General features: G+C 43.5%; 14 protein-coding genes across 14 annotated transcripts; 9 read left to right on the top strand and 5 right to left on the bottom strand. All coding sequences in view use genetic code 12, as the record gives it.

Annotated features, from left to right (window-relative positions):
* Window positions 1-254: 254 nt before the first annotated feature.
* On the top strand, window positions 255-1130 carry PGUG_02898 (uncharacterized protein; the record flags this gene model as incomplete). Its single annotated transcript, XM_001485119.1, has 1 exon — window positions 255-1130. The coding sequence occupies one exon, from the start codon at window positions 255-257 to the stop codon at window positions 1128-1130; it is 876 nt and encodes a 291-aa protein (XP_001485169.2).
* A 1266-nt stretch (window positions 1131-2396) lies between these two features.
* PGUG_02897 (alpha/beta hydrolase) lies at window positions 2397-3269 on the top strand (the record flags this gene model as incomplete). The annotated part of the gene is made up of 1 exon (XM_001485118.1): window positions 2397-3269. One exon carries the CDS (start codon window positions 2397-2399, stop codon window positions 3267-3269), a length of 873 nt encoding a protein of 290 aa, XP_001485168.2.
* A 1897-nt stretch (window positions 3270-5166) lies between these two features.
* Window positions 5167-6351, top strand: PGUG_02896 (asparaginase; the record flags this gene model as incomplete). The annotated part of the gene is made up of 1 exon (XM_001485117.1): window positions 5167-6351. One exon carries the CDS (start codon window positions 5167-5169, stop codon window positions 6349-6351), a length of 1185 nt encoding a protein of 394 aa, XP_001485167.2.
* Window positions 6352-6397: 46 nt separating this feature from the next.
* Window positions 6398-8224, bottom strand: FAA4 (long-chain fatty acid-CoA ligase; the record flags this gene model as incomplete). The annotated part of the gene is made up of 1 exon (XM_001485116.1): window positions 6398-8224. One exon carries the CDS (start codon window positions 8222-8224, stop codon window positions 6398-6400), a length of 1827 nt encoding a protein of 608 aa, XP_001485166.2.
* A 920-nt stretch (window positions 8225-9144) lies between these two features.
* INO1 (inositol-3-phosphate synthase) lies at window positions 9145-10701 on the bottom strand (the record flags this gene model as incomplete). The annotated part of the gene is made up of 1 exon (XM_001485115.1): window positions 9145-10701. One exon carries the CDS (start codon window positions 10699-10701, stop codon window positions 9145-9147), a length of 1557 nt encoding a protein of 518 aa, XP_001485165.1.
* Window positions 10702-12050: 1349 nt separating this feature from the next.
* On the top strand, window positions 12051-13241 carry CHT3 (Cht3p; the record flags this gene model as incomplete). The annotated part of the gene is made up of 1 exon (XM_001485114.1): window positions 12051-13241. One exon carries the CDS (start codon window positions 12051-12053, stop codon window positions 13239-13241), a length of 1191 nt encoding a protein of 396 aa, XP_001485164.2.
* A 14-nt stretch (window positions 13242-13255) lies between these two features.
* On the bottom strand, window positions 13256-14068 carry PGUG_02892 (uncharacterized protein; the record flags this gene model as incomplete). The annotated part of the gene is made up of 1 exon (XM_001485113.1): window positions 13256-14068. One exon carries the CDS (start codon window positions 14066-14068, stop codon window positions 13256-13258), a length of 813 nt encoding a protein of 270 aa, XP_001485163.2.
* Window positions 14069-14085: 17 nt separating this feature from the next.
* Window positions 14086-14736, top strand: PGUG_02891 (uncharacterized protein; the record flags this gene model as incomplete). The annotated part of the gene is made up of 1 exon (XM_001485112.1): window positions 14086-14736. The coding sequence occupies one exon, from the start codon at window positions 14086-14088 to the stop codon at window positions 14734-14736; it is 651 nt and encodes a 216-aa protein (XP_001485162.2).
* Window positions 14737-15080: 344 nt separating this feature from the next.
* PGUG_02890 (DUF4246 domain-containing protein) lies at window positions 15081-16706 on the top strand (the record flags this gene model as incomplete). Its single annotated transcript, XM_001485111.1, has 1 exon — window positions 15081-16706. The coding sequence occupies one exon, from the start codon at window positions 15081-15083 to the stop codon at window positions 16704-16706; it is 1626 nt and encodes a 541-aa protein (XP_001485161.2).
* Window positions 16707-16981: 275 nt separating this feature from the next.
* Window positions 16982-19162, top strand: PGUG_02889 (uncharacterized protein; the record flags this gene model as incomplete). The annotated part of the gene is made up of 1 exon (XM_001485110.1): window positions 16982-19162. One exon carries the CDS (start codon window positions 16982-16984, stop codon window positions 19160-19162), a length of 2181 nt encoding a protein of 726 aa, XP_001485160.2.
* Window positions 19163-19324: 162 nt separating this feature from the next.
* On the top strand, window positions 19325-21334 carry ZCF39 (Zcf39p; the record flags this gene model as incomplete). The annotated part of the gene is made up of 1 exon (XM_001485109.1): window positions 19325-21334. One exon carries the CDS (start codon window positions 19325-19327, stop codon window positions 21332-21334), a length of 2010 nt encoding a protein of 669 aa, XP_001485159.2.
* A 62-nt stretch (window positions 21335-21396) lies between these two features.
* PGUG_02887 (U2 snRNP complex subunit) lies at window positions 21397-22764 on the bottom strand (the record flags this gene model as incomplete). The annotated part of the gene is made up of 1 exon (XM_001485108.1): window positions 21397-22764. One exon carries the CDS (start codon window positions 22762-22764, stop codon window positions 21397-21399), a length of 1368 nt encoding a protein of 455 aa, XP_001485158.2.
* A 75-nt stretch (window positions 22765-22839) lies between these two features.
* Window positions 22840-23154, bottom strand: PGUG_02886 (uncharacterized protein; the record flags this gene model as incomplete). The annotated part of the gene is made up of 1 exon (XM_001485107.1): window positions 22840-23154. The coding sequence occupies one exon, from the start codon at window positions 23152-23154 to the stop codon at window positions 22840-22842; it is 315 nt and encodes a 104-aa protein (XP_001485157.1).
* A 181-nt stretch (window positions 23155-23335) lies between these two features.
* On the top strand, window positions 23336-24943 carry PGUG_02885 (uncharacterized protein; the record flags this gene model as incomplete). The annotated part of the gene is made up of 1 exon (XM_001485106.1): window positions 23336-24943. The coding sequence occupies one exon, from the start codon at window positions 23336-23338 to the stop codon at window positions 24941-24943; it is 1608 nt and encodes a 535-aa protein (XP_001485156.2).
* Between the last annotated feature and the right edge of the window lie 14 nt (window positions 24944-24957).

Genomic DNA, 24957 nt, shown 5'->3' with positions numbered 1-24957 from the left:
CATTCGTTTAGATGGACCAGCGAACGTTTTCTCGAGGAAGAATGGCGGCGATGGAGGAACTCACCCTAGTAACATTTTAGAGTACCCATACCCAAGCTGTGGCATCAGTATTGTGGGAAATGTGGTGTCTTTGTTTGGTGTCGATGGATCAACACTTTCTGGCTTCGTTTGCATAGCAGTACCCATTATGGCCGATTGGTGGAAGGCCGGTCAAGCGAAGGTAAAAGGCAAAATTAGATTCAAGCAAGTTTCTCATGGTGAGGCAGTGGCTCTCAAGCAGCAGCAGGGAGGCTTTTTTGGACGAGTTGGAAAACGCAAAGAATAACTCCGCTGATTTACCTGTGTTTCGTGAGAACCTTCCTGTGGCGAATGAAATAATAGCTACGAAGGACACTATATTGTTTCATCGACCATCTGGCGACAAAGGTGTGCCATTTTTCATCAGGCAGGCAGGTGAAAAAATGCTCATTTTAGATTTTGGGGTTGAGGATTTCACATTGGTTAAAAATGGCCGCCAAAGAGTGCTCGAAATGCAGCTCAAAGAGGAGCCAAGAGAGAGTCTTTTGGCCAAAAGTTTGATCAGAATTGAGTGCTGCAGCGGTGCCATGGCGGTCATATACGAGCCGACAATCATCTCACAAACTCGTCTTGTTGAGATCTTGAGCCACATGGAAAGTGGCATCCCACCAACAGACAGCTTGAAAATTGAAAGTACACTTTACCGTCTTCCAATTTGTTTCGATCATTCGGCAATTGCACATTGCATGGAACGGTACATGCGTTCCCAAAGATCTCAAGCGCCATATTTGCCAGACAATACTGCGTATTTAATGAAGGCTAACTGCATCGACCTGTTAGAACAATTCAAAGCCAATGTTGTTGGCCAAACGCAAGTTGTGACAGCTGTCTCTTTCTTGTGTGCCAACACTTTGTCCGTGAATTTGGATCCTAGAACGAGGTTCAAAACTGGTAAATTCAACCCTGCTCGTACACATTCACTCCCAAAGGTGCTTTGGGATCAGGGTCTGTCGGTTACTCAATATATTCAATTGACTCCCCCGGTGGGTATCTTATCTGGGGCATGGGACTTCCAGACTTATGTTGGAACACTTTTGGTAGACTCAAAGTGAGCCATGGCAGACCCTGGTTTTTCAACAATTTTGACCAGGTTATTTATTACGAGGTCGACGAGGAAGAATTGACAAAGCTTAACCGTGACTTATTGTTAGGGAATTTGGACATTCCAGCAGAAAAGTCTGTACTTGACTTCAGCGAATACTCAAAGTTTTTAACTGATATTAAAGATGAGCTTGACGAACTCAATGATAGGAAAGCAAAAGTTATGTCCACACTTTTGGAAGAGGAGGATAGGTCTTTGGCTCAATGGATCAAAGAATGTGAGATTGCGAAGAATGCAAATTCCTACAGGGTGTGGCAAAATTCTTGCAAGATCCTAGTGCCATTAAAGTGACTTGTAATATGGCTGCAAACATTTTCAAAATCAACTATAAAACCGGTGAGCATGTTGGTGTTAGCGATACAATCATCATGCTTGAAGCAATGAAGATGGAAATTGCTGTAAAGCCTGTGGGTGGAGAAGATGATGAATCTGATGATGAAGGTGAGTCTAAGGCTGCCTATGATGAGAGCTCTCGCTTTGAAGTATTGGAGGTGGCTGTCAATGAGGGAGATGTAGTATCCCCAGGAACTGTGTTAGCATTTCTTCGCTTAGTCTAAGGGGGATTTGTTTCCTGTTTCAATCATTAAATAAATTGTTTGAGCATTCATATTCGAAATAAACAACTTCAGACTAAATTGAAATAACTCACATTCGCAAAAGCTTATGTTTTTGCGAAAAGTGTTAATTTTTTAGCAGTCATTGGAGGGCATAAATGGATAAAGCGAGACAAAGCCAGAAATATATTAAGACAACAGTAAGGGTGGATTAGAGAGCGTTTGAGACACACAGAGAATTTTATTTTATAATTTGGTTCGGAGCTGGTCTGTCCGCCCGACTATATGAGGATGCAGGAAAGAAGGAAAATATATAGAAAATATCGAGAAATATCGTATAAAATACGATTGAAGAAAAGGACACTGAAGTAATTAGCTACTACTCCAGCCGTCTCAACTGCCGCGCTCTAGACTCACCCCTACGTATTGTCACCACACCCATAGTGACCCATAGGAAGTCTTTTGGTACATATAAACCAACCCTGCATACTGCTACCCCCATCTTTACAATAATTTCGCACTAGACACATAGTTGAAAGAGACTTACCACCCACTTCAGTATACATTTACTGGAAAAGAAAGATTACGCATACTATATTTGAGTCCTCCAAATCTGTGCATGTTTATGCTTGGTTTGTTTCTAGTATAAGTGGTAATTCGAAATGAACCCTATCAATCAAACAGATTCTTTCCTAATCCCTCATAATTCCCATTATCCTTCGCCCATTGATAATGAAACAACCTTGGAAACGGTCCTTCTTGTGCCGAGTACTTTCGCAACTCAGAGCGAATGGGATCTTGTTGTCCCTTTTCTTTTGGCTAAAGGGAAGTACCATTTGATAGTCCCAGACTTTTCCTGTTTCAGAGAGAAAACCACACCAGGGTTAGCAATCGCTAATTTTTCTCAACCATTCACAATTCAGAATGCATCGTCTCTTTTGGCTCATCTTGTAACTGAGGTTGCGATCGACGGGAGAGCCAAAGTAGTGGGTCTAAGCTTGGGGGCTATAATAGCCATCGGAGTCGCATCTATACATCCCGAGATCGTGAATGGGGCCGTGTTTGTATCTGGATACGAGGTGTATCCCCATCTTTCTTCTGGTGGTATGGCACCATATGGGTTGTGGTTATTGAATAGATTAGAAACGCTCATCCCAAGTACGGTAGTTAGTTGGGCAATGGATGGGGCAGACTTACAGAAGAATCTGCAACCTGAATCCAAGAATGGTCTTTCTTTGTGCAAAGAGATTATCAGGTGTCTATCTGGGATTGATTCCTGGCCCCCAAAACCATGGCCCTCACGAACTATGGTGGTAGCTGCCGGAAAGAAGAATTGGTATCTTCCCTCTGCAGATCGAGCTGACGATGCAAAGAAATTAGCTGAAGTTGGAAAGTGTATGAACAATTCAACCGTAGCCGTGGTTCACCCACTAATGAGGCATCCCTGGCATAGACAAGCACCCGAACTTTTCGCTGAAGCAGCTTGGATCTGGTTCGAGGAAGGAAGAATAAAGGAGGGTTTCAACCTCTTATAAAGCGGCAAGCGCCAAAATTTGTACTTATTTGACTGTGAATGTCCTTACATCAATGAACAGGTTAATTGTACCTTCCCATTCTATCTACAAACACAACAGCCCAGCGGAAACAATGCCTTTGTCAAGAATTTCCATGGCTTCCCCTATTTCTTCTTGCAAGAGATAGTTTAAATGGTTTTCGCAGTCGTCAACAATGAACGAAGCATCTCTTTGAGTCGCTTGAACATATGAAGAAGTGATCTTTGATAAATGTCTGTCGTCTTACAGATATGGATGAAGATAGCTCATTTGCACTACGAACGCCTCGCTTTCGTTAACCCGGGACAGAATTGTTTAACATACTCTTCTTCCACTAATTCAATCTTGCATACTGTTGAGCGGCTCTGCAAGTTTCGGCTACGTCGTGGGTCTCCCAACCCCACTGCAGGAAGCACGAAAGAAGAACACTACACTCTTCTGGCGACAATTCGTTAAAAGTTAAAATAGGTAAGAAGCAACTCGTCTGCTGATTTCGCATGCAACCCTTCCTTTGAGCTCAAGTTCATCTTTTAGTGTCATGATTGCCAATCTCCTCAAGACTCTCTTGTGGTGTCAGAGATCGTCCATTTGAGGGACTGCTCTTATATCTAATATTTCATTTCGATAACCTTGAACCTCCTTTTTCTAACTTATCTTGGCATCATACTGGTCGAAAGTTCCCGATGTCGCTCAAAATCTTGTTAAGGGTTGCTGAAGGGCCCTTATTCTTAATTCAATTTTGCAAATCAAGTTTTTAGAATCACCATCATCGATCTTCATAATGAAAACAGGATCAAATCAAGGAATATCGTAGGCAAGCCGCATCGGGAAATCTTATATTGCTTTCACAAGGATGCGCTAAACGCTTGACCGCTTGAACTCGTTGGGGACTTTCAACCGAACTCTAATAATTGATTGGATACAGTCAAGGGTAGTGGGAATATACTCCGCTCCTGGAAAGGGTGAATACCTTTAAGAATTACGTGATTGAAAGGCTTGATCGAGCGTCCACAAACATAGAGCAAACGAAACGGTTACAATGTACAGCTCGTAGTTCTTGTAGGTGCCAGATGTTTTGCGTTTGCTATTACGTTATTGGGAGCTTGTTACCATGCCCATCCTTGGTCGTCAGTTCCTACTCTTGTCTTGATAACTCTCCCCGCTCGAAGGTGAGGTAAAATGTGGCCTGAATGAGTGAAAATTGTCTCATATCTTGCTTTTCTTGCTCAAGTTGTTTATTGATCTTGAAGAACACTTTGAGGGTACTTCATCATCAATGTGAAGACCTCAAATTCTTGATTAAAGCTTCTTCAACTGGGTATCGATAACTGACATAGAAGATGCGTTCTCACATTGGGAGAATGCATGGGCCGACCTGAAATTTCAATATATTCCCTCCACTCTCGTTAAGTTTAAAATCATATTGTATTGCAAACGAGATGAAGAGTCGAAGCGATCAGTCTCGCCCTTCGCCATGCTTTTGGCTACTTGAGCTCCATTGGATGCGTGGGGGTGTTTTCGGGGCCATTTGCGGCGGTGAGGGAGAGCGGCGGAGGGGCAGTATAGGAGAGGGTGCGGAGTGTGCGCGGTTGTGCGGGCAGCGGCTGCGAAAAGTGGGACAGAAGCTGGCAATAAATAGCCAAAAATACAATTTGCAAAGTATGCTTTTAGTTAGTTATCAGAGTAAAGTTTTCTTTCTAAGGACGTTTTCATACTAGGTAATTGAATCAGGTAAAGGGTAGCTGTTGGTCTGTATGTCATTGAAAATTAAACAATTTCAGTCACGTGCCTTATGTGGTGGGATCCACGTTTAAAGTAGCGCGCACGCAGTTGCGAAATTTACTTTCGGAGTCAGATTGCAAAAACTTTGTGGTTTCAAATGACAAGCGCTCTAGATCTGGTTTCGGTCAGCGAGGGCGGATACGACATTGAATATGAGGATAGCGATGTGAATACCGAGCTTCAAAGCTTCCGTATCAAATACCGGTCCAATTCAGTAATTAGTTTCGGTAGTGGAATCTCCGAGACATCGGGTGGATATGATACTCTTCCCACCATCAAGGTGCTTGGAACCGGTGGAACCATTGCTGCCAAAGGCGGAAGCTCTCACCAGACAGCCGGGTATCAGGTGGATCTCACAATTGAAGATTTGATCAAATCGATTCCAGATTTATCAACAACTTGCAATTTGGAATATGAACAAATCTTGAATATCGACTCAAAGGAGTTTGGACCACGGGAATTGTTGATGCTACACAACAAGGTGAAGGCCGACTTGTCTCAGTATGATGCCATTGTTATTACTCATGGAACTGATACCATGGAAGAGACGGCTTTCTTTCTTCAAATGACCATCAACACCTACAAGCCCATCGTGCTTTGTGGTTCCATGCGTCCATCGACTGCTATTTCATCCGATGGCCCTATGAACTTGTATCAGGCAATTGTCATTGCTTCCACCAGAGAATCGCGCAATAGAGGTGTTCTCGTGGCTCTTAATGACACCATAGGTTCCGGTTTTTATATCACAAAATCTAATGCAAACTCATTGGATACTTTCAAGTCCATTGGCCAAGGATACTTGGGTAGTTTTGTCAATAATGAGGTGCACTATTACTACCCTCCAGCCAAACCGTTGGGTCTCAAGTCGTTTAATTTGCCAACTTCCATTACCCCAGAAGACTTGCCTGAAGTGCCCATATTGTTCGGCCATCAAGGTCTCAATAACGACATCATTTCTGTTGTGGTTCAAAATATGAAACCAAAAGGATTGGTGTTTGCTACTATGGGTGCGGGTTCAATGGCAGACTCGACTAACAAATTGGTTGGCCAATATGGGCCAGAATTTCCAGTAGTGTATTCCAAAAGAGCTATGGATGGTATGGTGCCTACAGGCTCTCTATCCAAACTCAAAGACGATAAAGGAAACCCATTGCTAAGCAATGTCATTGCGAGTGGTTACCTTAATCCTCAGAAATCAAGACTTCTTTTACAATTGTGTCTCTTTGAGAAAATGTCGAATGAGGGTATAAGAAAGGTATTTAAAGGTGTATACGGTGGATAATTAATAATTCGAAAACATACGCTATATGCTAATAATAAACAGTAAACTATGGGGAGTCTGAATAAGCTGCATCAACCTTGTCTTTGCAGGATTCCAAAATCTTACGTCTTTGCAACTTCTGCGCAGAAGTCACAAATCCATTTTGTGGGGTCCACTCGGTATCCAACAATACCACAGCTTGAAGTAATTCAATGCCCTTCAAGCCCTGAGCTTGTCCTGTTTTCACAAGGGATTTCTGAACTGCTCTAGCTACGCGCTTGTCGTCACAAAAGTGCGAAAGATCCTTCGTCTTGAGTTCAGATTGCGAGTAGATATTTGTCTCGGCGACAAACTCTCTAAAGTGGCCCTCGTTGGGGATAACTATGGCAATAGGCTTAACCTTGGTCAGGTCAGCGTACACACACAAGTTCAAAACGATTGGGTTCGATCTGTATACAGACTCGAGCTTTTCTAAGGCAATGTATTCACCGTTCAAGGTCTTCACCAAATTCTTCTTACGGTCGATAATCTTGAGGGCACCATTGCTAGTCCATTCACAGATATCTCCAGTCTTGAACCAACCATCTGGGGTAAATGCTTCAGCAGTCTCCTTTTCATTCTTGAAATACTCTTTAGTCACACATGTTCCCTTAATCCAGATTTCACCTTGGTTATTGCTGGCAAAGTAACCGGCTTCCTCGACATCAACCAACTTGGCGGTGACAGCACCGGTCAATGTTCCAGCAACATGGTATTCAAACTTGTCTGGCTCGCAGACGGTTGTGTTGGCGCAAGTTTCCGTCAATCCATAACCAAGCAACATAGGTGCAATCAAGGTACTGATAAAGATTTGAGCATCCAGAGAGATAGGAGAGCCACCATTCATGGTGTATCTCAAGTGACCACCCGTGGCGGCTCTCACCTTTTTGAAAATGATATCAAAAGCACTGGCGAACGGAATATGGTAATGGGTCATGGTAGACTTCATCTTGTAAGCGGCCCAAAAGAGCTTTTGAGTCAAAGGAGGCAATTGCTTGACCTTTGCCAAAACACCTTTTCTCACCGATTCCCATACAGCGGCCACACCAACCATGACAGTTGGCTTGAACTCCACCATATCAGAGTCACAGTTTCTACACAGGGTGTCTGTGAGAGTCTTCACATTAGCGTAACCGATGCACGAACCCCACCAGAAACAGACCAACTCGAAAGTCAACTCAAAGATATGGGCCAAAGGTAAGAAGCCAATAACTCTGTCCTTTGACGAAACAACTTTTCTTGGAACGTTGCTTGAAACACCGCCCACACCACCAAGAATATTGGCATTGCTAAGCACAACACCCTTGGGTTCTCCAGAAGAGCCGGAAGTATACATGATACAAGCCAAGTCCTCTGGTTTAGCAGATTGCAAGGGGATATCCTTGTTCTCTTTACCAAGCTCGATGATTTCATCCATGGACATGAACTTGATATCAGGTCTCACCTTCAAAATCTCTTCCTTTGCCTTGACCGCATTCGAATAGAACTTTCCTTGCATACGCTTATCGCTTGAATCAATTTTATCGCCATGGATGACGAAACGAATATCCTTAGCCTTTTCCAATGGTTTGACCAATTGGTCGAGGAGAACGTTGTCGGTAAACACAGCATTGGACTCGGTTTGAATCATCGAGTGGGTAAGACCCGATTCTCCCAAGGTGTCATAGGCAGTGACAATGGGGATGTTTTGGGTGGCGGAAGCCAAGAAGGTTAGCATCCACCGGTGTGAAGTGGAAGCAAAGATATGCAATTTATCCTGCTGATTAGGCTTCAATCCCAACTTGACAAGACCACGGCCATAATCCTTCAACAACTTGACCATTTCCGGGAACTTGATGTACTTGTAATGGGACATCTCATAAAAAAGTCCACTCCTTGTCCACCTGTTTCTCTGTGACCATCACACCACACTTGGTGACCTTTTTCGTCTCGACATGGGTGTCGATGAGCTCTCTGTAACCCACAGCATTGATATTGCCGTGGATACCGGCGACCTCAAAAAAGTAGTCAGCAACATTGGTAGATTTTATGTCGGTGGGACGTTCCAAAGGTGCATCTTTTTGGGAAAGCTTACGTCTAGGAGCAGTTTCTCCAGGCTTAGCCTCTCCAACTGGTACTGTAAGAGGAGCCATAATCAATCAAAAATACTTGTTAGCGAAAATGTGGGAAAACTTTGTGATAAAATTAAAAATGTTCTTTGTTGGTACGGGTTGCCGCGCGCTGAGATCCCCCCGTAATATATGGAGCGGGGAATGGAATGGGAAGAATTTAATTCAGGAACAGATATGAGAGCCTGTGACCGGGTGGTATTTAAGAGCGTTAGCTTTAATATCCAAGGATAATCGGGAGGGGCGTTATTTAACCAATTGGTGTTGCCTTCCTAATTGGGTAATGAGCAATGTGATGGGAAATAAATTTGGAATTGATACAAAAACGTAACAATCTACTAAACGGTACGGGTGGATATATTCCCGAAGCGACTTGTTCGTTACTGCAACCTGTTATCTATATAAGGTCACGGCTGCAATTATCTCCCCCTCACCTGTGACCTGTGAGGGGCTCATGCAGGTGGCTGCGCAGATTTGTTGGGTGTACGATGGCAAATGTGATTTTACGCGGGCTGGTGCGCGACAATGTCGCGGCACGGCTGCGACAGATGAATGCAGCAGAGGAAACTGTAAGAAGGCTAAAATTAGACGAGCAAGAAAAAGGAATTAGGGAAACTAGACGGTTGAATGGCCATTAATTAGCTTATAGTTGTTTATTAGATCTCTATTACTGCAACCTCTCCTCGAATCTCAATTCGTTGTTGATTGGCAATCCCACCAAAAGACGCAACAAGTTCTCGATAGCTAATCTTTGTTTGTTCAATCCATTGATGGCCTTGAATCCTGGCTTAGCCAATGGGGCTTTCAACCAGTAACTCAAAAGTGTCAACACAGCATAGAAATCTTCGTATTTTTCAGCACCAACTTTCTTGTAGTTGACTCTTTGGAAGAATTCTGTCATTACCACCAAGTCAATAATCAATGGTGTAGCCAAAAGAGAATCCTCACACACATTGTGGATGGAAATCTTGTTGTGTCCTCCCAACATTAACTCGGAATAGTACTCATCCATAGCCACCTTGGAATCACCAACTGCAGGCAAGTACTTGATGACAATACAGTGGTCAATCTTGTCGCCCTTCTCCTTGTTGTACAAAATCTCGTTGGACTCGATGATATCATCAACCACGGAAGCCTTAGAGATCTCCTTGGATCTGAATTGCTTAGGGGCCGACAAGTTGTAACCATCATTGTTACCTAAATGGTTGTACGATGCAATGGAAACTGGTCTGATTCCGGCATCGACCAAAAATTGGGCCAAAACTGACTTGATCTTGGTCTGACCACTCTTGAAATCGTCACCTCCAATGAAAGATTGGTGTTTTTCAGCCAACTCGATCACTCCAGGAACGAATGTGTTTTGTGGTGAACCGTTGATGTATGGAACTTGTTCCAAAATACAAGCGACGGCGAAAACAGTGGAAGGAGAAACTTCGTCGTGGTTTTCCTTGATCGCCTTGAGCAAATTGTCACCGGTATCGTTGACTCCGTCAATTAATTCAGCGTATCTTTCGGTATTGGCAGTCCACAAGACAATCACCTTGTCCAAATCATTTTCTTTTTTGAAGTCCTGGATATCCTTTCTGATCTTCTCGACATCTCTCCATTTATTCTTGGTGTCAACTTCACCATTGGAGTCAACATTGAACACATTGTCGGCTCTTTCCTTCTGGTTTAAGGCAATGAAGTCAGGGTAGTAGATGGAGCTTTTGGGCTTGATCTTGTCGATGTAAGGGTACAATTGGCGCTGCAAGTCCACATCCAACACCTTGGCTCTCTTCATGGCATCGTCCAATTTCATCGAGCTGATATCCCAACCATCAACCACCAAATCGTTAGGGTTGACAAATGGAAGAAGCGAGTTAAATGGAGCATACACATCATTGCCCTCACTATCAACTCCCAATTTGAGAGTAGATGACTGGGTCACCGAGCCATAGTAGTTAGGCTTAATAACACCTTCCTTGTTCTGGAATGAAATATTGTGCTTGTTAGCCACCACCGATCCTACCAAGGTGGTACCATTATTACCACCCAATCCAACTAAAAGCAAACCGGTTTTAGGCACCTTCAAGTCAACCTTGAAGTCGTAGTCCACCGCAGTGGGAGTGACGGAAAGTGTACCAGCACCGTCCTTTTCAACAATGGCATTCTCATAAGTGAATGTAGTGTGCAAAGCGTTGTCCTTTTTGACGGTTTTGTTCGATTTGATGGACACGGTCATTTTTTGATGGTTTTCTTTCGCTGGAAAAAGAGCGAGAGGGAGACCTCCTTTTATACTTTTGGCCGCCAAATAAGAGGGGGTGGGAATAGGGGGGACGCAGCCAAATTATGCACGAGCCGCGGTTTTGTGTTATGTTTTCATGCGCGCCCGGCGAGATTTCGGCGAAAATTAGCACGTGAAGTAGATTGCGACGCTACCATTGGCGGAAGGGAACCCGATCTGGTAATGGACTATTGTTGATTTGAACACGTTAACGCAAGTACCAATCTGGTAAAATGTGAAATAACTTTGTTGATCTAAATGAACTAGAAGGTGTGATTAAGTATTCTTCTGTATTTGTTTTGTGTCTAGTTCTAGTACTCTGTACTGGTCTGTAGTAGTCTGTACTTGTCTGTGTTCTGCGTAGATCTATCGTCTTTGTTTCACAGCAAGCCTGCCGCTCAGCATCCGTTTACGCGGGCTGTGGCTCATTGTCCGTTTCGCCGGATTATGTAAGAATGTAAAACCCGAACCCAACGTTTGTCAATTTGGTTGGGTCTGGGCCAATTGGGACTGAATGAGGTGTCAATGAAGCGACTCTTTTGTGTATTGCATCATATTCTTTTAAGGCATACAGAACCGAGCCTTTTGGCAAAACTTTTTTGGGTGTCCAGAAAACAGTTTTCGTTCAAAACCAACCCTTTTATGGCATATTAGCAGCTCAGTAGCAAGAATTGCCAAGGTAACCGAGCTCAGCTTATAATATTTGCTAGGATATGTAAGAATGGCTGGTGTGTCCCATTTGAGAAAAGCACGTGATCTCGATACTAAATCTCGATAAAGAGGTTTCAAGACAGAAGCAACCATAAATCGCTGCAAAGATGACCCCTGCAATTTCGCCTACATGTTTCCATTATCACCAATGAGTTCGGTTCATTGGCTCAATTGTTCATGGCCTTTGTTCAGGCTCTTTGTCAAATCCTCTTCTACCCCAGATTTTCATTGTCATTATGCAGGATGGCTGGCTGCAATTTCCAAACCGTCCAAAACGTCCTTGAATTGGATATATTATCCCAAATTGGTTAAAATCGAGTCATAAAAGTACACAAATTATGCACCCTGCTTCCCAATTAATAACTTTGGGTGTAGAAATTGGGTTCAACCAGCCAACTTATGTGTCTTAATTATGTATCGCATGCGTCATCATGTCAATTATGCATCGCTTCAACTTGTACCCTTTAATTCATCATGCAATGGGCAAAGGAGTATATAATTGATGTAGGGGCCATACAAGAAACCACCACGAAAAATTTGATACCCGAGTCCAACTCAAGTCTTTCCTTACCTGACCTTAGTCCTTCCTTACACTAATGCTTCCTTCTTCGGTTCTTTTTCTCGTGGCTAGTTATCTTGTCAGTTTAGTCGCTGGTTTCGATGCACTGTCGAAATCCAATGTTGCCGTTTATTGGGGACAAAACTCATACGGTGGACAACAACGGTTAAGCACTTACTGTGAATCAGATGCAGTTGATATTGTGCTCTTATCTTTCCTTTACTCATTCCCAAGCAATCTTCAACTTGATTTCTCCAACGCCTGCAGTGATTCTTATCCTGATGGCTTGAAGCACTGCTCAACGATTGCTCAGGACATCAAGACTTGTCAAAGTCTTGGAAAGAAGGTGCTTTTATCGTTGGGAGGTGCGCTGGGTGCGTATGGATTTACCAGTGATTCCCAAGCTACCACTTTTGCTACTACGTTATGGAACAAGTTTGGTGGAGGTAGTGACGATGAACGGCCGTTTGACGATGCTGTTGTTGATGGTTTTGATCTTGACTTGGAAAACAATAGTCAAACCGGAACGGTAGCTCTTGGAAAGGCATTGAGAACCAACTTTGCCAAGGATACCAGTAAGACGTACTATCTCTCGGCTGCTCCTCAGTGTCCGTACCCTGATGCATCAGTAGGAAATTACTTGAGTGGAGTTGATGTTGACTTTGCCTTTATCCAATTTTACAACAATTACTGTGCGTTGGGTTCGAATTTCAACTGGGACACTTGGCAAACATTTGCTTCTGGAACTTCTCCAAATAAGGATATCAAGCTTTTCTTGGGACTTCCAGGTGCTCAAAGTTCTGCTGGTTCTGGTTATGTGACTCCAGATACCGTTAAGCAATATGTTGATCAGATCAAATCCACTAATAATTTCGGAGGTATCATGTTGTGGGATGCATCGTCTGGTTTTGGAAATGTTGTCGATGGAACACCGTTTGTGGAACAAATGAAGAATATCTTGAGCGGTTCTAGCTCGGGTTCGGGAAAGGCGGCGACGACTAGCGTGGCTCCAACTACCCTGGCTTTGGCTCCAACAACCCCATTGACAACCGTTAAAGACACCACCACACTGACTTCGACTTCTGTTCCAAATGTGCTCACCAAGGTTATTACCCCAACTGCATTTGAAACCTATACGAGAATTGCTACCACATTCATCGTATCGACGGTAAAGGGACCTCAGACGGCTACTTATGACAACGGACAGTACCGTGCTGATTACTACTAGCTTCATTGAGTCTTTTAGTGAATAATACTTTTTCTTTTCGAGTGTGCCTTTAAAAGTTCCATTTGGGATTCGATTTGTAGACCTTGAAGGAGGGAACGGGAGACTCCGTTCATATATACCGTTTCTAGTATTCCTCCGCCCCAGTTTTCCAAGTCGTAGATGTCATTTTTCTTGGTCAGATACGGTAGGAGAGGTGTTAATGTGCAATGTACAATAGGAATTTGTGCAGTATCCACTTGACGAACTCCTTGTGGAGTGAGCGGTTTTGGAGATATGAGAAACATAATGGTGCGTCGCAATTCCTCTTTCTTCGTTACATGATAATGATACACTCCAATCATTTCCCTAACAACCAGGGCGGGGATTTTTGTGTCGTGGTTTTTGCATTGCACCAAGATATCGATATCCAGTTTCAATGATATTTGATGTTTGGGTTGTTTGACTCGACTAAAGTGTTCGTAAAACTCGCGAGATATTCGGAGAATTGGCTTTGTGCTTTTTTCAAACATTCGTGGACTTATGAGCAATTTTTCTTTCTCACTTATTTTGGATACCGAGTGGTTCCAGTACCTAGAAAGGTCCCATTTGCCATAAATATCGACCCCGTTATCGTAGGCGCCTCCTGCACGCACCAAACTGTTACAATTGAGCTGATTTTGGAGAAACTTTTTGGTTACAAGTTCGTAAAACGTGCCTCGAAAAATGGTGGATTCGATACTGGCTTCGTTAAACCTGCAATGATCAAGATATGATTGGCAGTCTTGTATATTCGAGACAGGAACCGAGGTCTTGATGCCTCTGATAAGTCCTGGGCGCCATAGGGGCATTGTAATTGTTTCAATGAATGGTAGCGAAAATGCCCTGGGGACGTGATTTGGTCGCGAGTCGCATTTTGTCTGTCGCGAATAAATCACCACCACCAGACTTATCGAAATTTAGTGCGACTTTCACCATGCGCTACTCCACCACCTCTGTCACTCTTGTGTGGATTTTATCATTTTTGCATGCGGTGAATGCCGTTAGCTTGTCGCTCACTGCTCAGGGCGCCGACCATAAGTTCCACTCCTTGGGAACTGTCGAATTGACTCCTGAAAAATCAGAATTTATCGCTGGGGCCTTGGCTTTGGAACCAGGGTATTACTGTGTGGGCACAAAAGACCTTCCAGGACACGAGTGTTTTACTTATACGTACTTGGACGGGGGAATGGACCATAAAGCGGTTCAAGTCACTGTTGACAATGGACAAGTAATGCAACTAGCATTGATCCATAATGAGGACGAAAAAGCTGTAAAAATTGTTTCAGCTGCGGTTGGTCCCAATCCCAATATGGACCCTGTTCCGCTTCAGCTGAAAAAGAAGAAGGCAGTACAGCAAGAAGAAAAAGAAGATGGAGAAGAAGTGGAGAAATCGTGGATCCAGAAGAATTGGATGTATATTGTTCCTCCATTGATGATATTGATGATGTTGTTGCCAGCTGACGAGGAGAAGAAGTGACGAGAAATGAACGTAGGATTGAAAATAAATGTAGACATCATAGACGCTTATACTCGAGACACTTATTCTCGTATTATGACAGAGCCAAAGGCCTAGAGCCCATTTTGTTACAATACAGTAATCCATATACTTATGTTAAGTCAAGTTGTGCTTTCGTACTTCAAATTGTCCAATCTACTTTACTCTTCTTTTTCTCATTTTCATAATTTTGCAATTTTGCAAATCTCCACAATTTCACCGTTTGTTTATTGTCACTTACGAGCCTTACATAAGCCCGTAAACGCGCCAAGACCTCGTAATGTGCTTCCACGTTATTTAAGGTCCTACGTCCACTATGAAGGTTAATGAATAAGACCAAACCACTTTTGCAATCACCCTTTCCACATCCCTTTTGGGAGGCGTTCTCGGGGATCGGTGCTAGAGTATTGTGCAAAGATGAATGGAAGATTATTGAACTTTCAAATCTGATTCGAGAAAAGACAGATTGGAAAATAAAGTATAAAGACCCAGTTATCGCTGCCAAGTGGAAAAAGGAGTATATTCAACAGATTGAAGGCAAAACCAAATATGCGTCGGAAATTGTCGATTTTGTGTTGAAAGAACTTGAATGGTATGAAAAATTGGCGGACAATGAAGCTGGATTTGAGTGTGGATGCAACGAATCAATTGCAATTAGTGACACCGCCATTTATAATTCTATCAAAGACAGCTTTGTTGAGAATGCCAAGAAATTGGAAGATCTGTTCGAAGGCAAGTTTGACTATCATCCAGGTTCAAATAACCAAGTGATTGATTTGGTGCATCCATCTTTGTTTCCGCTTCAGTATGGAACAACACCAATCAAAATTGGCTCTGAGTACGCCATTGCCGAGTACACAGAAGATATCAAAAATGTTAAAAAAGGAGTTGAGTCGTTTGGCGTTTCAGAAAACTTTCAATGGCTACCCGCCATAATGAAGCTTGAAGATGGAAAGTTTAAATTTGACTCTTATATTAACAATCTTAACCCAAAGAGGTTTAAACTGCTTTATGGTGACATTTCTGACATTTTTAATGCTATAATCCCCGGCTTGAATCTCACTTTATCGAGATATGCGTCTGACCAGTACATTCGGGTTCCAATTCCTTCATACACAGATGCGTATACCAAGGAGTATAACGACAAGGTGGCACAAATATGGGACGACGATGACGACGATAACGATATCGATCTCAGATATGAAGCTCTTGAAGCAGAAAAGGCCAACTATATCAAGCCTTTTCCTCCAGTTTATTCTGAAGAACCCAAAACTGTCGAATTCGACATAAAACTGTTCCAGAACTTGAAAGTGATTGTGAAAATGGCCTCCATTGATCTCACTCCAGAAAATCCTAAGTATCCTGGAGGTTCGTGGCACGTTGAAGGTACGATAAACGAGGATATCGTGGCCACGGTTTTATACTACTACGATGTAGAAAACATCAGCGAGTCCAGATTATTGTTCAGGACCGCATTTGAAGACCCTGAATATGAGCAGGGAGACGCATTCTACTGTGAACACTTCTTTGGAATCAAAGACGAACAACCAATGACCAGAAATATGGGCAGCATCATTGCCAAAGAGGATAGAGTGGTGGTGTTCCCCAATTGTTTCCAGCACCATGTCGATGGCTTTGAATTAGCCGACAAGTCCAAGAAGGGCCATAGAAAAATCTTGTGTTTCTTCGTGGTGGACCCTCATAACCACCTTGTTAAAGCGACCAACGAAATTCCTCCACAGCAAAAAGAGTGGTGGGACGAGGAAACTGGAGAACTTACAGACGAAATCAAAGCAGAAATACTCAAGATTAAACCAGACTGGCCCCAGAAACTCGAGGACACCAAAGGGGTGCGACTGAAGTTGATGGCAGAGCGGTCAGCTTCGGTCCAAATGGCGATCGAAGATTGTATGGGAGCGTTCACGAGAGAGTTTTCGTTATGTGAGCATTGAAGTGAAAAATTTAGACTTTTTTTTATGTTACTGGTGATAGACACCGTATAAAATCGCAATGTACGAACACTAGTTTAGGCTACCACGTTTACTCTACCCCTTACCTTCTCCTTACCTTGTACCACCTTACCTTTTCTCGGTGCACTCATCCAATGCCTGTGCGCTACATCCGCCAGCGAATCAGAGGGCTTATTTTCGCATTACGAAATACTGCAAATAATCAAAAACTCAACTAAACCTTCCAACCCACTCGATTACAACTCGTTTGCACCACCATGTTGAGAGCATCCAGAGCGTGGAAACAAGTGCCCACGGCAGCCAAATCATGGAACCGTACTTTGGCTGCTTCAAGTCGTCGTTTAGCCGATGTTTCTGTTACCATCGATGGCCGCACCGTCCAAATCGAAGCTGGAAGTTCGATTATTCAAGCTGCTGACAAGGCAGGAGTTACCATACCTCGTTACTGTTACCATGACAAACTCGCAATTGCAGGAAATTGTAGAATGTGTCTTGTGGATGTGGAAAGAATGCCCAAATTGATTGCCTCTTGTGCCATGCCGGTTCAAAATGGAATGGTTGTTCACACCGATTCAGAGAGAATCCACAAGGCTCGGGAAGGAGTGACCGAGATGTTATTGGAGAACCATCCTCTTGATTGTCCTGTTTGTGACCAAGGTGGAGAGTGTGATTTGCAAGAACAATCTCAGCGTTACGGGTCAGACCGTGGCCGGTTTAGAGAAGTTGCCGGTAAGAGAGCGGTTGAAGACAAGCCAATTGGGCCCTTGGTCAAGACCCTGATGAACCGGTGTATCCACTGTACTCGTTGTGTACGTTTCATGAACGATGTTGCAGGTTCTCCGGAATTAGGAACCGCCGGAAGAGGTAACGACATGCAAATCGGAACATACATCGAACGTAATATCAACTCGGAGATGTCCGGTAACATCATCGACCTTTGTCCCGTTGGTGCTTTGACTTCCAAGCCATATGCTTTCAAGGCTCGTCCTTGGGAGTTGAGAAGAACTGAAACCATCGACGTTATGGATGCAGTGGGAAGTAATGTTAGAGTTGATGCTAGAGGAGCAGACGTCATGAGAGTTCTTCCTCGTTTGAACGATGACATTAATGAGGAGTGGATCAGTGACAAGAGTCGTTTCGCTTGTGATGGTTTGAGAACCCAAAGATTGACCCTTCCATTGATCAAGAACGGTTCCAATTTTGTTCCTGCTACTTGGGACGAAGCCCTCAGTACCATTGCTGCTGGATTTGCCAAGGTCAAGCCACAAGGTGATGAGGTCAAGGCAGTGGCTGGTGCGCTCGCCGACGTCGAATCTATGGTAGCTTTGAAGGATTTGATCAATCGTTTGGGCTCTGAAAACGTTACCACAGATGTCGAACAAAACGTCGATGTTCACGGTGCTGACTTTAGATCAAACTACGTTTTCAACAGCACCATTGATGGCATCGAAGATGCCGACCAAATTCTCTTGATCGGTACTAATCCTCGTCACGAAGCTGCTGTGTTGAATGCCAGAATCAGAAAGGTTTGGTTACGCTCAGACCTTGAAATTGCCCAAGTTGGAGAACAGTTCGATTCCACCTTTGATGTCAAGAACCTCGGTACCGATGTCAAGGCATTGGAAAAGGCTCTCACTGGTGCTTACGGTAAGAAATTGGCTGGTGCCAAGCGTCCATTGATCATTGTTGGATCTGGAGCTGCCGAGTCAGAAGATGCCGCTGCCATTTACAAGACTGTTGGTGACTTTGTTTCGAAGAACTCCAACTTCAACACTGAAGAATGGAACGGTCTTAACCTCCTTCATCGTGAGGCATCTAGAGTTGGTGCCTTGGACGTTGGTTTCAGCACTTTTAATGAAGAAACTAAGAAGACTACTCCCAAGTTTGTCTACTTACTTGGAGCCGACGAAGTAAACCCCGGTGATATTCCTAAGGATGCCTTTGTGGTTTACCAGGGTCATCATGGTGAGACCGGAGCTGCTCTTGCCGACGTCATTTTGCCAGGTGCAGCCTACACTGAAAAGTCTGCCACCTACATCAATACTGAAGGAAGAACCCAGGTTACTCGTTCTGCTACAAACCCTCCACAATCTGCCCGTGAGGACTGGAAGATTATCAGAGCACTCTCAGACTACTTGAACGCCCCATTGCCTTATGACGATTTATATGCCCTTAGAGGACGTTTGGGCCAGATTGCTCCTCACTTGGTGAGACATGGAGTGGTGGAACCAGCATCTTCTGATGTGGCAGCACTCGGTGTGCAAGATTTGGTGACGAGAAACAGTAAGGCATCTCCAGTTGGAATCCAATTGAAGAACCCAATCACCAACTTCTACTTTACCGATGTCATTTCTCGTTCTTCTCCAACCATGGCCAAGTGTGTCGCTTCGTTTGGACCTCAAATCGAAAAGGTTGTCTCTGACGGACCTTCCTTGTAAGCATAGTCTTATGACCCCATCACATAAGAAACTCCATGGTCAGTAAGACGTGGCCATTGTATCCGCAATAAAATATCAGTTAGAGATCTCGTAGATATCTTGCAGATAATGTTGTAGATAAGCGATAGCGCGGAGAAATCCGATGAGAATTAAGTTGTTGTCATGGATGCTACTCCGCTCAATGGCAGTCCAGACCCACTCTCGGACTTTGCCAGTCGTTGGCGCCAGGTAAGGGCATGTGCAAGATGTCATAGGCTCAAGATGAAGTGTATATATGACAATCCTAGCCATTCGGCGTGTCGACGATGTTTCAGTTCAGGTATCGCATGTTCTTTGGATAATGATCCCACGGCAAAACAAGCCAAGAAGAAACGCAAGCTACCGAAAAAACTGGAGCCTACGTTGCTCCAGCAATTGAGACAAATTGAGGAGTCGGTTTATGAACAAGAACCAGATGAAATTGAAGGTTATGAAGCTCGCAAAATTATTGATTCAATTTTGACCCGAATAAATGGCAAAGTTTCCACTAGATCACCAAGAAATAGCACAAATACACCTCAAATGAGGTCAATCAGCCCCAAATTTGCAGAAAATTCATATGAAATCTCGACTGATGATAACCTTGCTCGAGAGCTCATCGCCAATAATATCATAACGAAAGAAGTACTCCGAGCCAGATTTTCTTTCTTTCTCGAGCACATGCTTCCATACTGTCCATTGGTATCATTTTCCTCGAACCAGCTGGACTTCGAATTCCAACTAGAGAATACTCCCCTCCTTTTGGTTTCATGTGTTTTTGCAACCACCATCAACAATAATACAAGCGCAATGAAACTTGCAGGTAATCTGGAAACCAATCGAGAATTGCAAAATACCCTTCTTCATTACCTTGATTTGTATCTCGCAAACCGTATATTTTTCGAAGCTAAAAACTTTCTGCTTCTGCTCGTCACAGCATGTTTGGTGCTTTCGTTGTGGTGTATCGTGCCTAACAATGGTAACCACAAGAACCAAATCAAACTCTTGTTGGCCTATAATGTTTCACTTTGCATGGGTTTAGGCGACTCATCCAAGCATACAAATACCCAATTGGAAGAAGAGAATGGTGGATTAAGAACATTTTTGGCAGTATACTGCTGCTGTAGCTCCTTAGGACTATCTCTTCCTCGCTTCAAACTTCCCACCTGGTCCAAAGATCATGAATATGCTTACAATGTTCTAGCTCAAAATCGAACTTCTTCGATGACTGATAGCTGTCTCTGTTCCATTTCAAAGCTAGTAAAGTCAGGACACGAAGCACTTGAAATATTAAACCCTGAGAGAGCAAAAATCTCCGGCAGCAATACTATGCTCATAATTGATGCTTATGTACATCAATTGGTTGCAATATTGAAGGAGAATAATATTAATGTTGACGGACACCTCAAAATTGTTCATAAAGAAAATCGTGAGGAGTTTCTCGTTTCTTTCATTTATTATCAGATATTGATGAATATTTATGATAATTTTATCACCACAAATATGACAAATCTGCCCATTAACGAGGAACTCTCGCTACTTGTATTCGGGCTGATCATCAAGTTGACTACAGTATGCGAGAACTTGCTTGAATGCTTTGTGGAATTGAGTAACGGGTCGATCAACTATCCTACATTTTTCTTCTACAAGCCGTTTCACGCATTGGTAATACTCATCCGACTAAAGTTGATTTTGAAGTCAGGGTTCTTGAAATTGAATTGCAACTTAACCACGTCTAGCGATGACAGTACTGTTCAGTCATACGTCAACCAGATCGACGAAATTATGAAGGAAAATGAAAGCAAGTGGGATCTGAACATTTCTGTGAATATGTCCTCAGTATTGGCCAAAGTGAAAAAGTGGATGATTGTCTGTTCCAAGTTCAAAGGAAGAAGTGAGCATAGTGCAAGCGACCCTTCTGCTCAACATTTATTGAGCTTGATTTTGAACTCGAAGAATAAGGAGATTGAGAGTTTGGAGCCTCCACAAGAACAGAGTCACCACCATCAAATAGAACCTGTGATGGAAGCATCTTTCGAGAACACCATTGAAGAAATCTTCAAGGAAATGGACCTGGACCTTAGTAGGGCTCTCAATCCTTTTGAGTCCTTGATGGCTACATCGGACTACCCTTTTGAGAGTCCGTTTGTTTAATAGTAGTTTGGCATTAATGTACATGATATATTGTGATGCAAACGAGCAAGCAGACATAGCAGTCAAAATTTGTACTTTTTTCGTTGCTTGACCTCTTCACTGGCAGGATTCTTCTCCGTTTTTGCCTTGTCATTGCTCCTCAAGTTATAGCCTTTTTGAGATGGAAGAACCTTATTTCCAGAAGAAAGTGTAGTTTCGTCCACAACAGTATACAACAGTTGATCCTCCGAGACTTTAGGCTCATTGGCAACAGAGAACAGAGGTTCCTTGGTGGTAGAAGGTCGAATTCGCAGCTTCGATTCCTCGATAGGAATTGCACTGGTGACGATCTGGGGCAGGTCTTCCGCTTCATTTTCAGATTCAGCCTCTTCATCACCTGATTCTTGTTCGTTATTTTCTTCGTCTTCTTCTTCTTCTGATTCATCAACTTCCTCTAGTTTACCCCAGAGTTCGTAATCGGTAGTTGGTGGTTCAACCGTATTACGGTATCCGGAGTTTGCATAAGGAACATCCACACCAGGTAGTATTAGATCTTTATAAGCTGGAGGTTTACCGATAGTTGCCATAAGACCCAACCATGGAGGTGGGGTTCGATCAGAGGTCAGAATCCCAAGAGCTTGGCGAAGCTCTTTCGATACTACTCCCGGCTTAATCAGTTCTATGGCATCCGAATGAACATCTGAAAGTTCTCTACCCTCGTAATATATGTCACCAAACCCAAAGAGGCGGGGCTTGGATTGTTTTTCGAAGAAAGCTCGATGCAATTTGCGGTAATCAAGATCTAGTCGGCCCATTTTAGGTTGGACTCGGTCCCTCTGCAGTTGTTTTAAAGTCTTGTCAGCATCTCCGTTTCGCATTTCCTGAATGCCTGTTTCTTGTATGTAATGAGGAAGCTGGAATGGTGGTTTCTCAAACCCTCTGCGGTTGGCAAGGTAATCTCGCTTAGAAGACCAGTGGTCAGGGACTTGAACTACGTTTGGTTGCGACTTGATGGAAACGAGAAATACTGGATCTCGTGCATCTTGGTCGTGCCATTCAACTACCTGGGGCCTCCTAGTGCCGGCTTTAAGGTCAGCAAGTGGAATTTTCTCTCGTTTTACCGCTGGTTTATGAATTGTTTCTGGTTCACTTTCCTCTTCTGACGATAATGAGTGAGAAGCAATTTGTAGTTGACTATTTCCATTCAGAGTGACGCGGTCGCTCTTTCCCCATTTACTGAATACTTCTTGGTACTGACTGAACAAAGGATCAGATTCTATTTCTTGGGTTAGTGTAGTGGAAGGTTCTTTTTCGATGGATTTAGGCTCGTTTGAGTTGTTCTCATGACTAGATTTTAAGGTGCCTGCATTCTGCAGCGAGGTATCGTTTAGTTTTCGCTGCTTCTGTCGCTCCCTCCGGATCTGGTTCTTACTTCGCTTTCCTGATACCATGAACCGATGAGATTTTTGCCAGAGCTGAAATATAAAGACACCCAGACACCCACACAAACGACTAAGGCTGGTCAATTACTGGGGTTCTGTTTCGAGCGAAGATGGAGCTTGAAGCTTCGATTCGAGAGCTTCCAAGGAATCAAGTACCTGGTCAATTGCCGAATTGAGCTCGTCGTCGTGGGATTTGATTTTTTGGCCGATTTTCGCCAACTTGCTTTCGATTTCTGCAGCCAAATCAAACACAGAAACAGCATTACCGGCGCTGAAACTTATATCGCCTTCAGCAGCATCTTCCATGCGCACCACGGGAGTTTGGTGCTCAACAGAGGCAAATTCCTCGTTGCCGTTGAGATGGGGTGTACTAAGAGCGGCCACTTGCGATTCAGACATTGTTGATAGAAGAGATTTGGAACTGCAAATAAAATATGTTGTTCAGCCGGACGAGAGTATATCGTGTAATGGTCTTTTTAGTGGTGAAAAAGGTATTTGTGTGGACTTCAATAGACCTAATCCTGGTAGTAGGAAATCGAATTAAAATAAATTCGCGAGATTTCATTTCAGTAATCACTGTATGAGGTTCAACTTAAGCCATGTGTTTCTTTTGGGACACTTATGGTTCAGCGGCATTGTGCTTGCTGACAGCAACTCCAAGCTCGCTATACAATTCTCAGATGCTGAAATACCTCCTCAAGTGGCCCAAAAGCTAGAGAATTCAATGTCCATTCTGAATACGTCACCGTCGATGTGCGATTATAAAAGCGATGTGGGATCGTATGAAATTCTCCGGTCGAATAATCGACAGTATCTATGCCATATTCCAGAGAAAAGCCTGTACTGGTCAAATAACACATTATCGGTTCCATCTTCCAATCTCACATACGAGCTCCGCAACGATGCCAATTTTATACGTCGAGCCATAGATCAGATCTTTGCGTCGTTCAGCCTCAAGGAATGTGTTTATGTGTACAATTTCAACTCGGGATACTGGACGTATGCGTTTTGTTTTGGTGATAAAATCATCCAGTTTCATGAGAACTTGCAACGCTTTTTCAAAACGGGCCAACACGAGCCTGAATTCCCAGACTACGTGTATGTCCTCGGACGATTCAAGAACGAAGACAATTCCAAATGGCGGTCGAATTCCAGAGCCAATGAGAAAATCAAAAACCAGTCCCTCTGGAAGGGTAACAATCTCGATGTCTCCGAGTTCACCATTATCGACAGCGATGTCAGCCCATTCACCAACGGACACTTGTCAGAATCGCGGAGCCAGCGATATATCCAGCACACGTTGAAAATGGGTGGAATTTGCGATCTTACCAATGAGCCTCGTTCGGTCGATGTGATGTACAAGTGCGACCCCAATAACCGAGGAATGGTGGAGATTGTTGACATTCAAGAGGTTAAGACTTGTCATTATCAGATGACCGTGTCGCTTCCACGACTCTGTAGTATTCCTGAGTTCCGCCCTAATGATGTTGAGGACAGAGTCACAACCATCAATTGCAAAAGTATTGGTGAACAGCATGAAAACTCCACTGAACTCGACTTTTACCAATACAAAGAACACCATGACCTAACGTACCAGTTCCCCGTTCGAAAGAGCTCCAAGATCTCATTTGCGGATGTTCAATTGGTACCACTTGGCTTAGGTTTCTCCATTGCTAGTTTCAAGAAGGAACTAGATACACCAAGCTTATATTTGAAACACCGTCACATACTCATTTATAATGGTCTCCCAAAGAACCAACGTGACTTCATGCGGCATATAAGTCTTGCTTTCGAGCAGCTGATGGGTTCCATAATGCTAGCACCGGTTTTCGATGAAGATGTTCAGCCTCCACTACAGTTCCTGGATACCTTCATTCTCTGGTTTGAAATCTACGACTTTTACGGCCAGTTCCTCACCATGGTGAGAGTAGAGCGGGACGGCACAGAGGAGAAGAAATTGCTCTACATTTCCTTGGTAGATCCAGAAACAATGCTTGATCAGGATGGAGACTTGGTGGAGGTGAAGAGTATGCAGGCACCTAATGGGGCATGGAACTATGAACTATTCACTCGATTATTAGATACCGCTACGTTTACAGAAACGAGCACTGTGATTGTAATAGAGACAGCGACCGGGGTACCGGAAAATGTGGCAGCAACACTGGAGCTAAATCACGATGAACTATAGTATATAAATGGTCA

This window comes from Meyerozyma guilliermondii, genomic scaffold, assembly GCF_000149425.1.
Source record: "Meyerozyma guilliermondii ATCC 6260 scaffold_3 genomic scaffold, whole genome shotgun sequence".
Lineage (NCBI taxonomy): Eukaryota > Fungi > Ascomycota > Pichiomycetes > Serinales > Debaryomycetaceae > Meyerozyma > Meyerozyma guilliermondii.
This window is presented reverse-complemented; position numbering and strand designations above follow the sequence as displayed.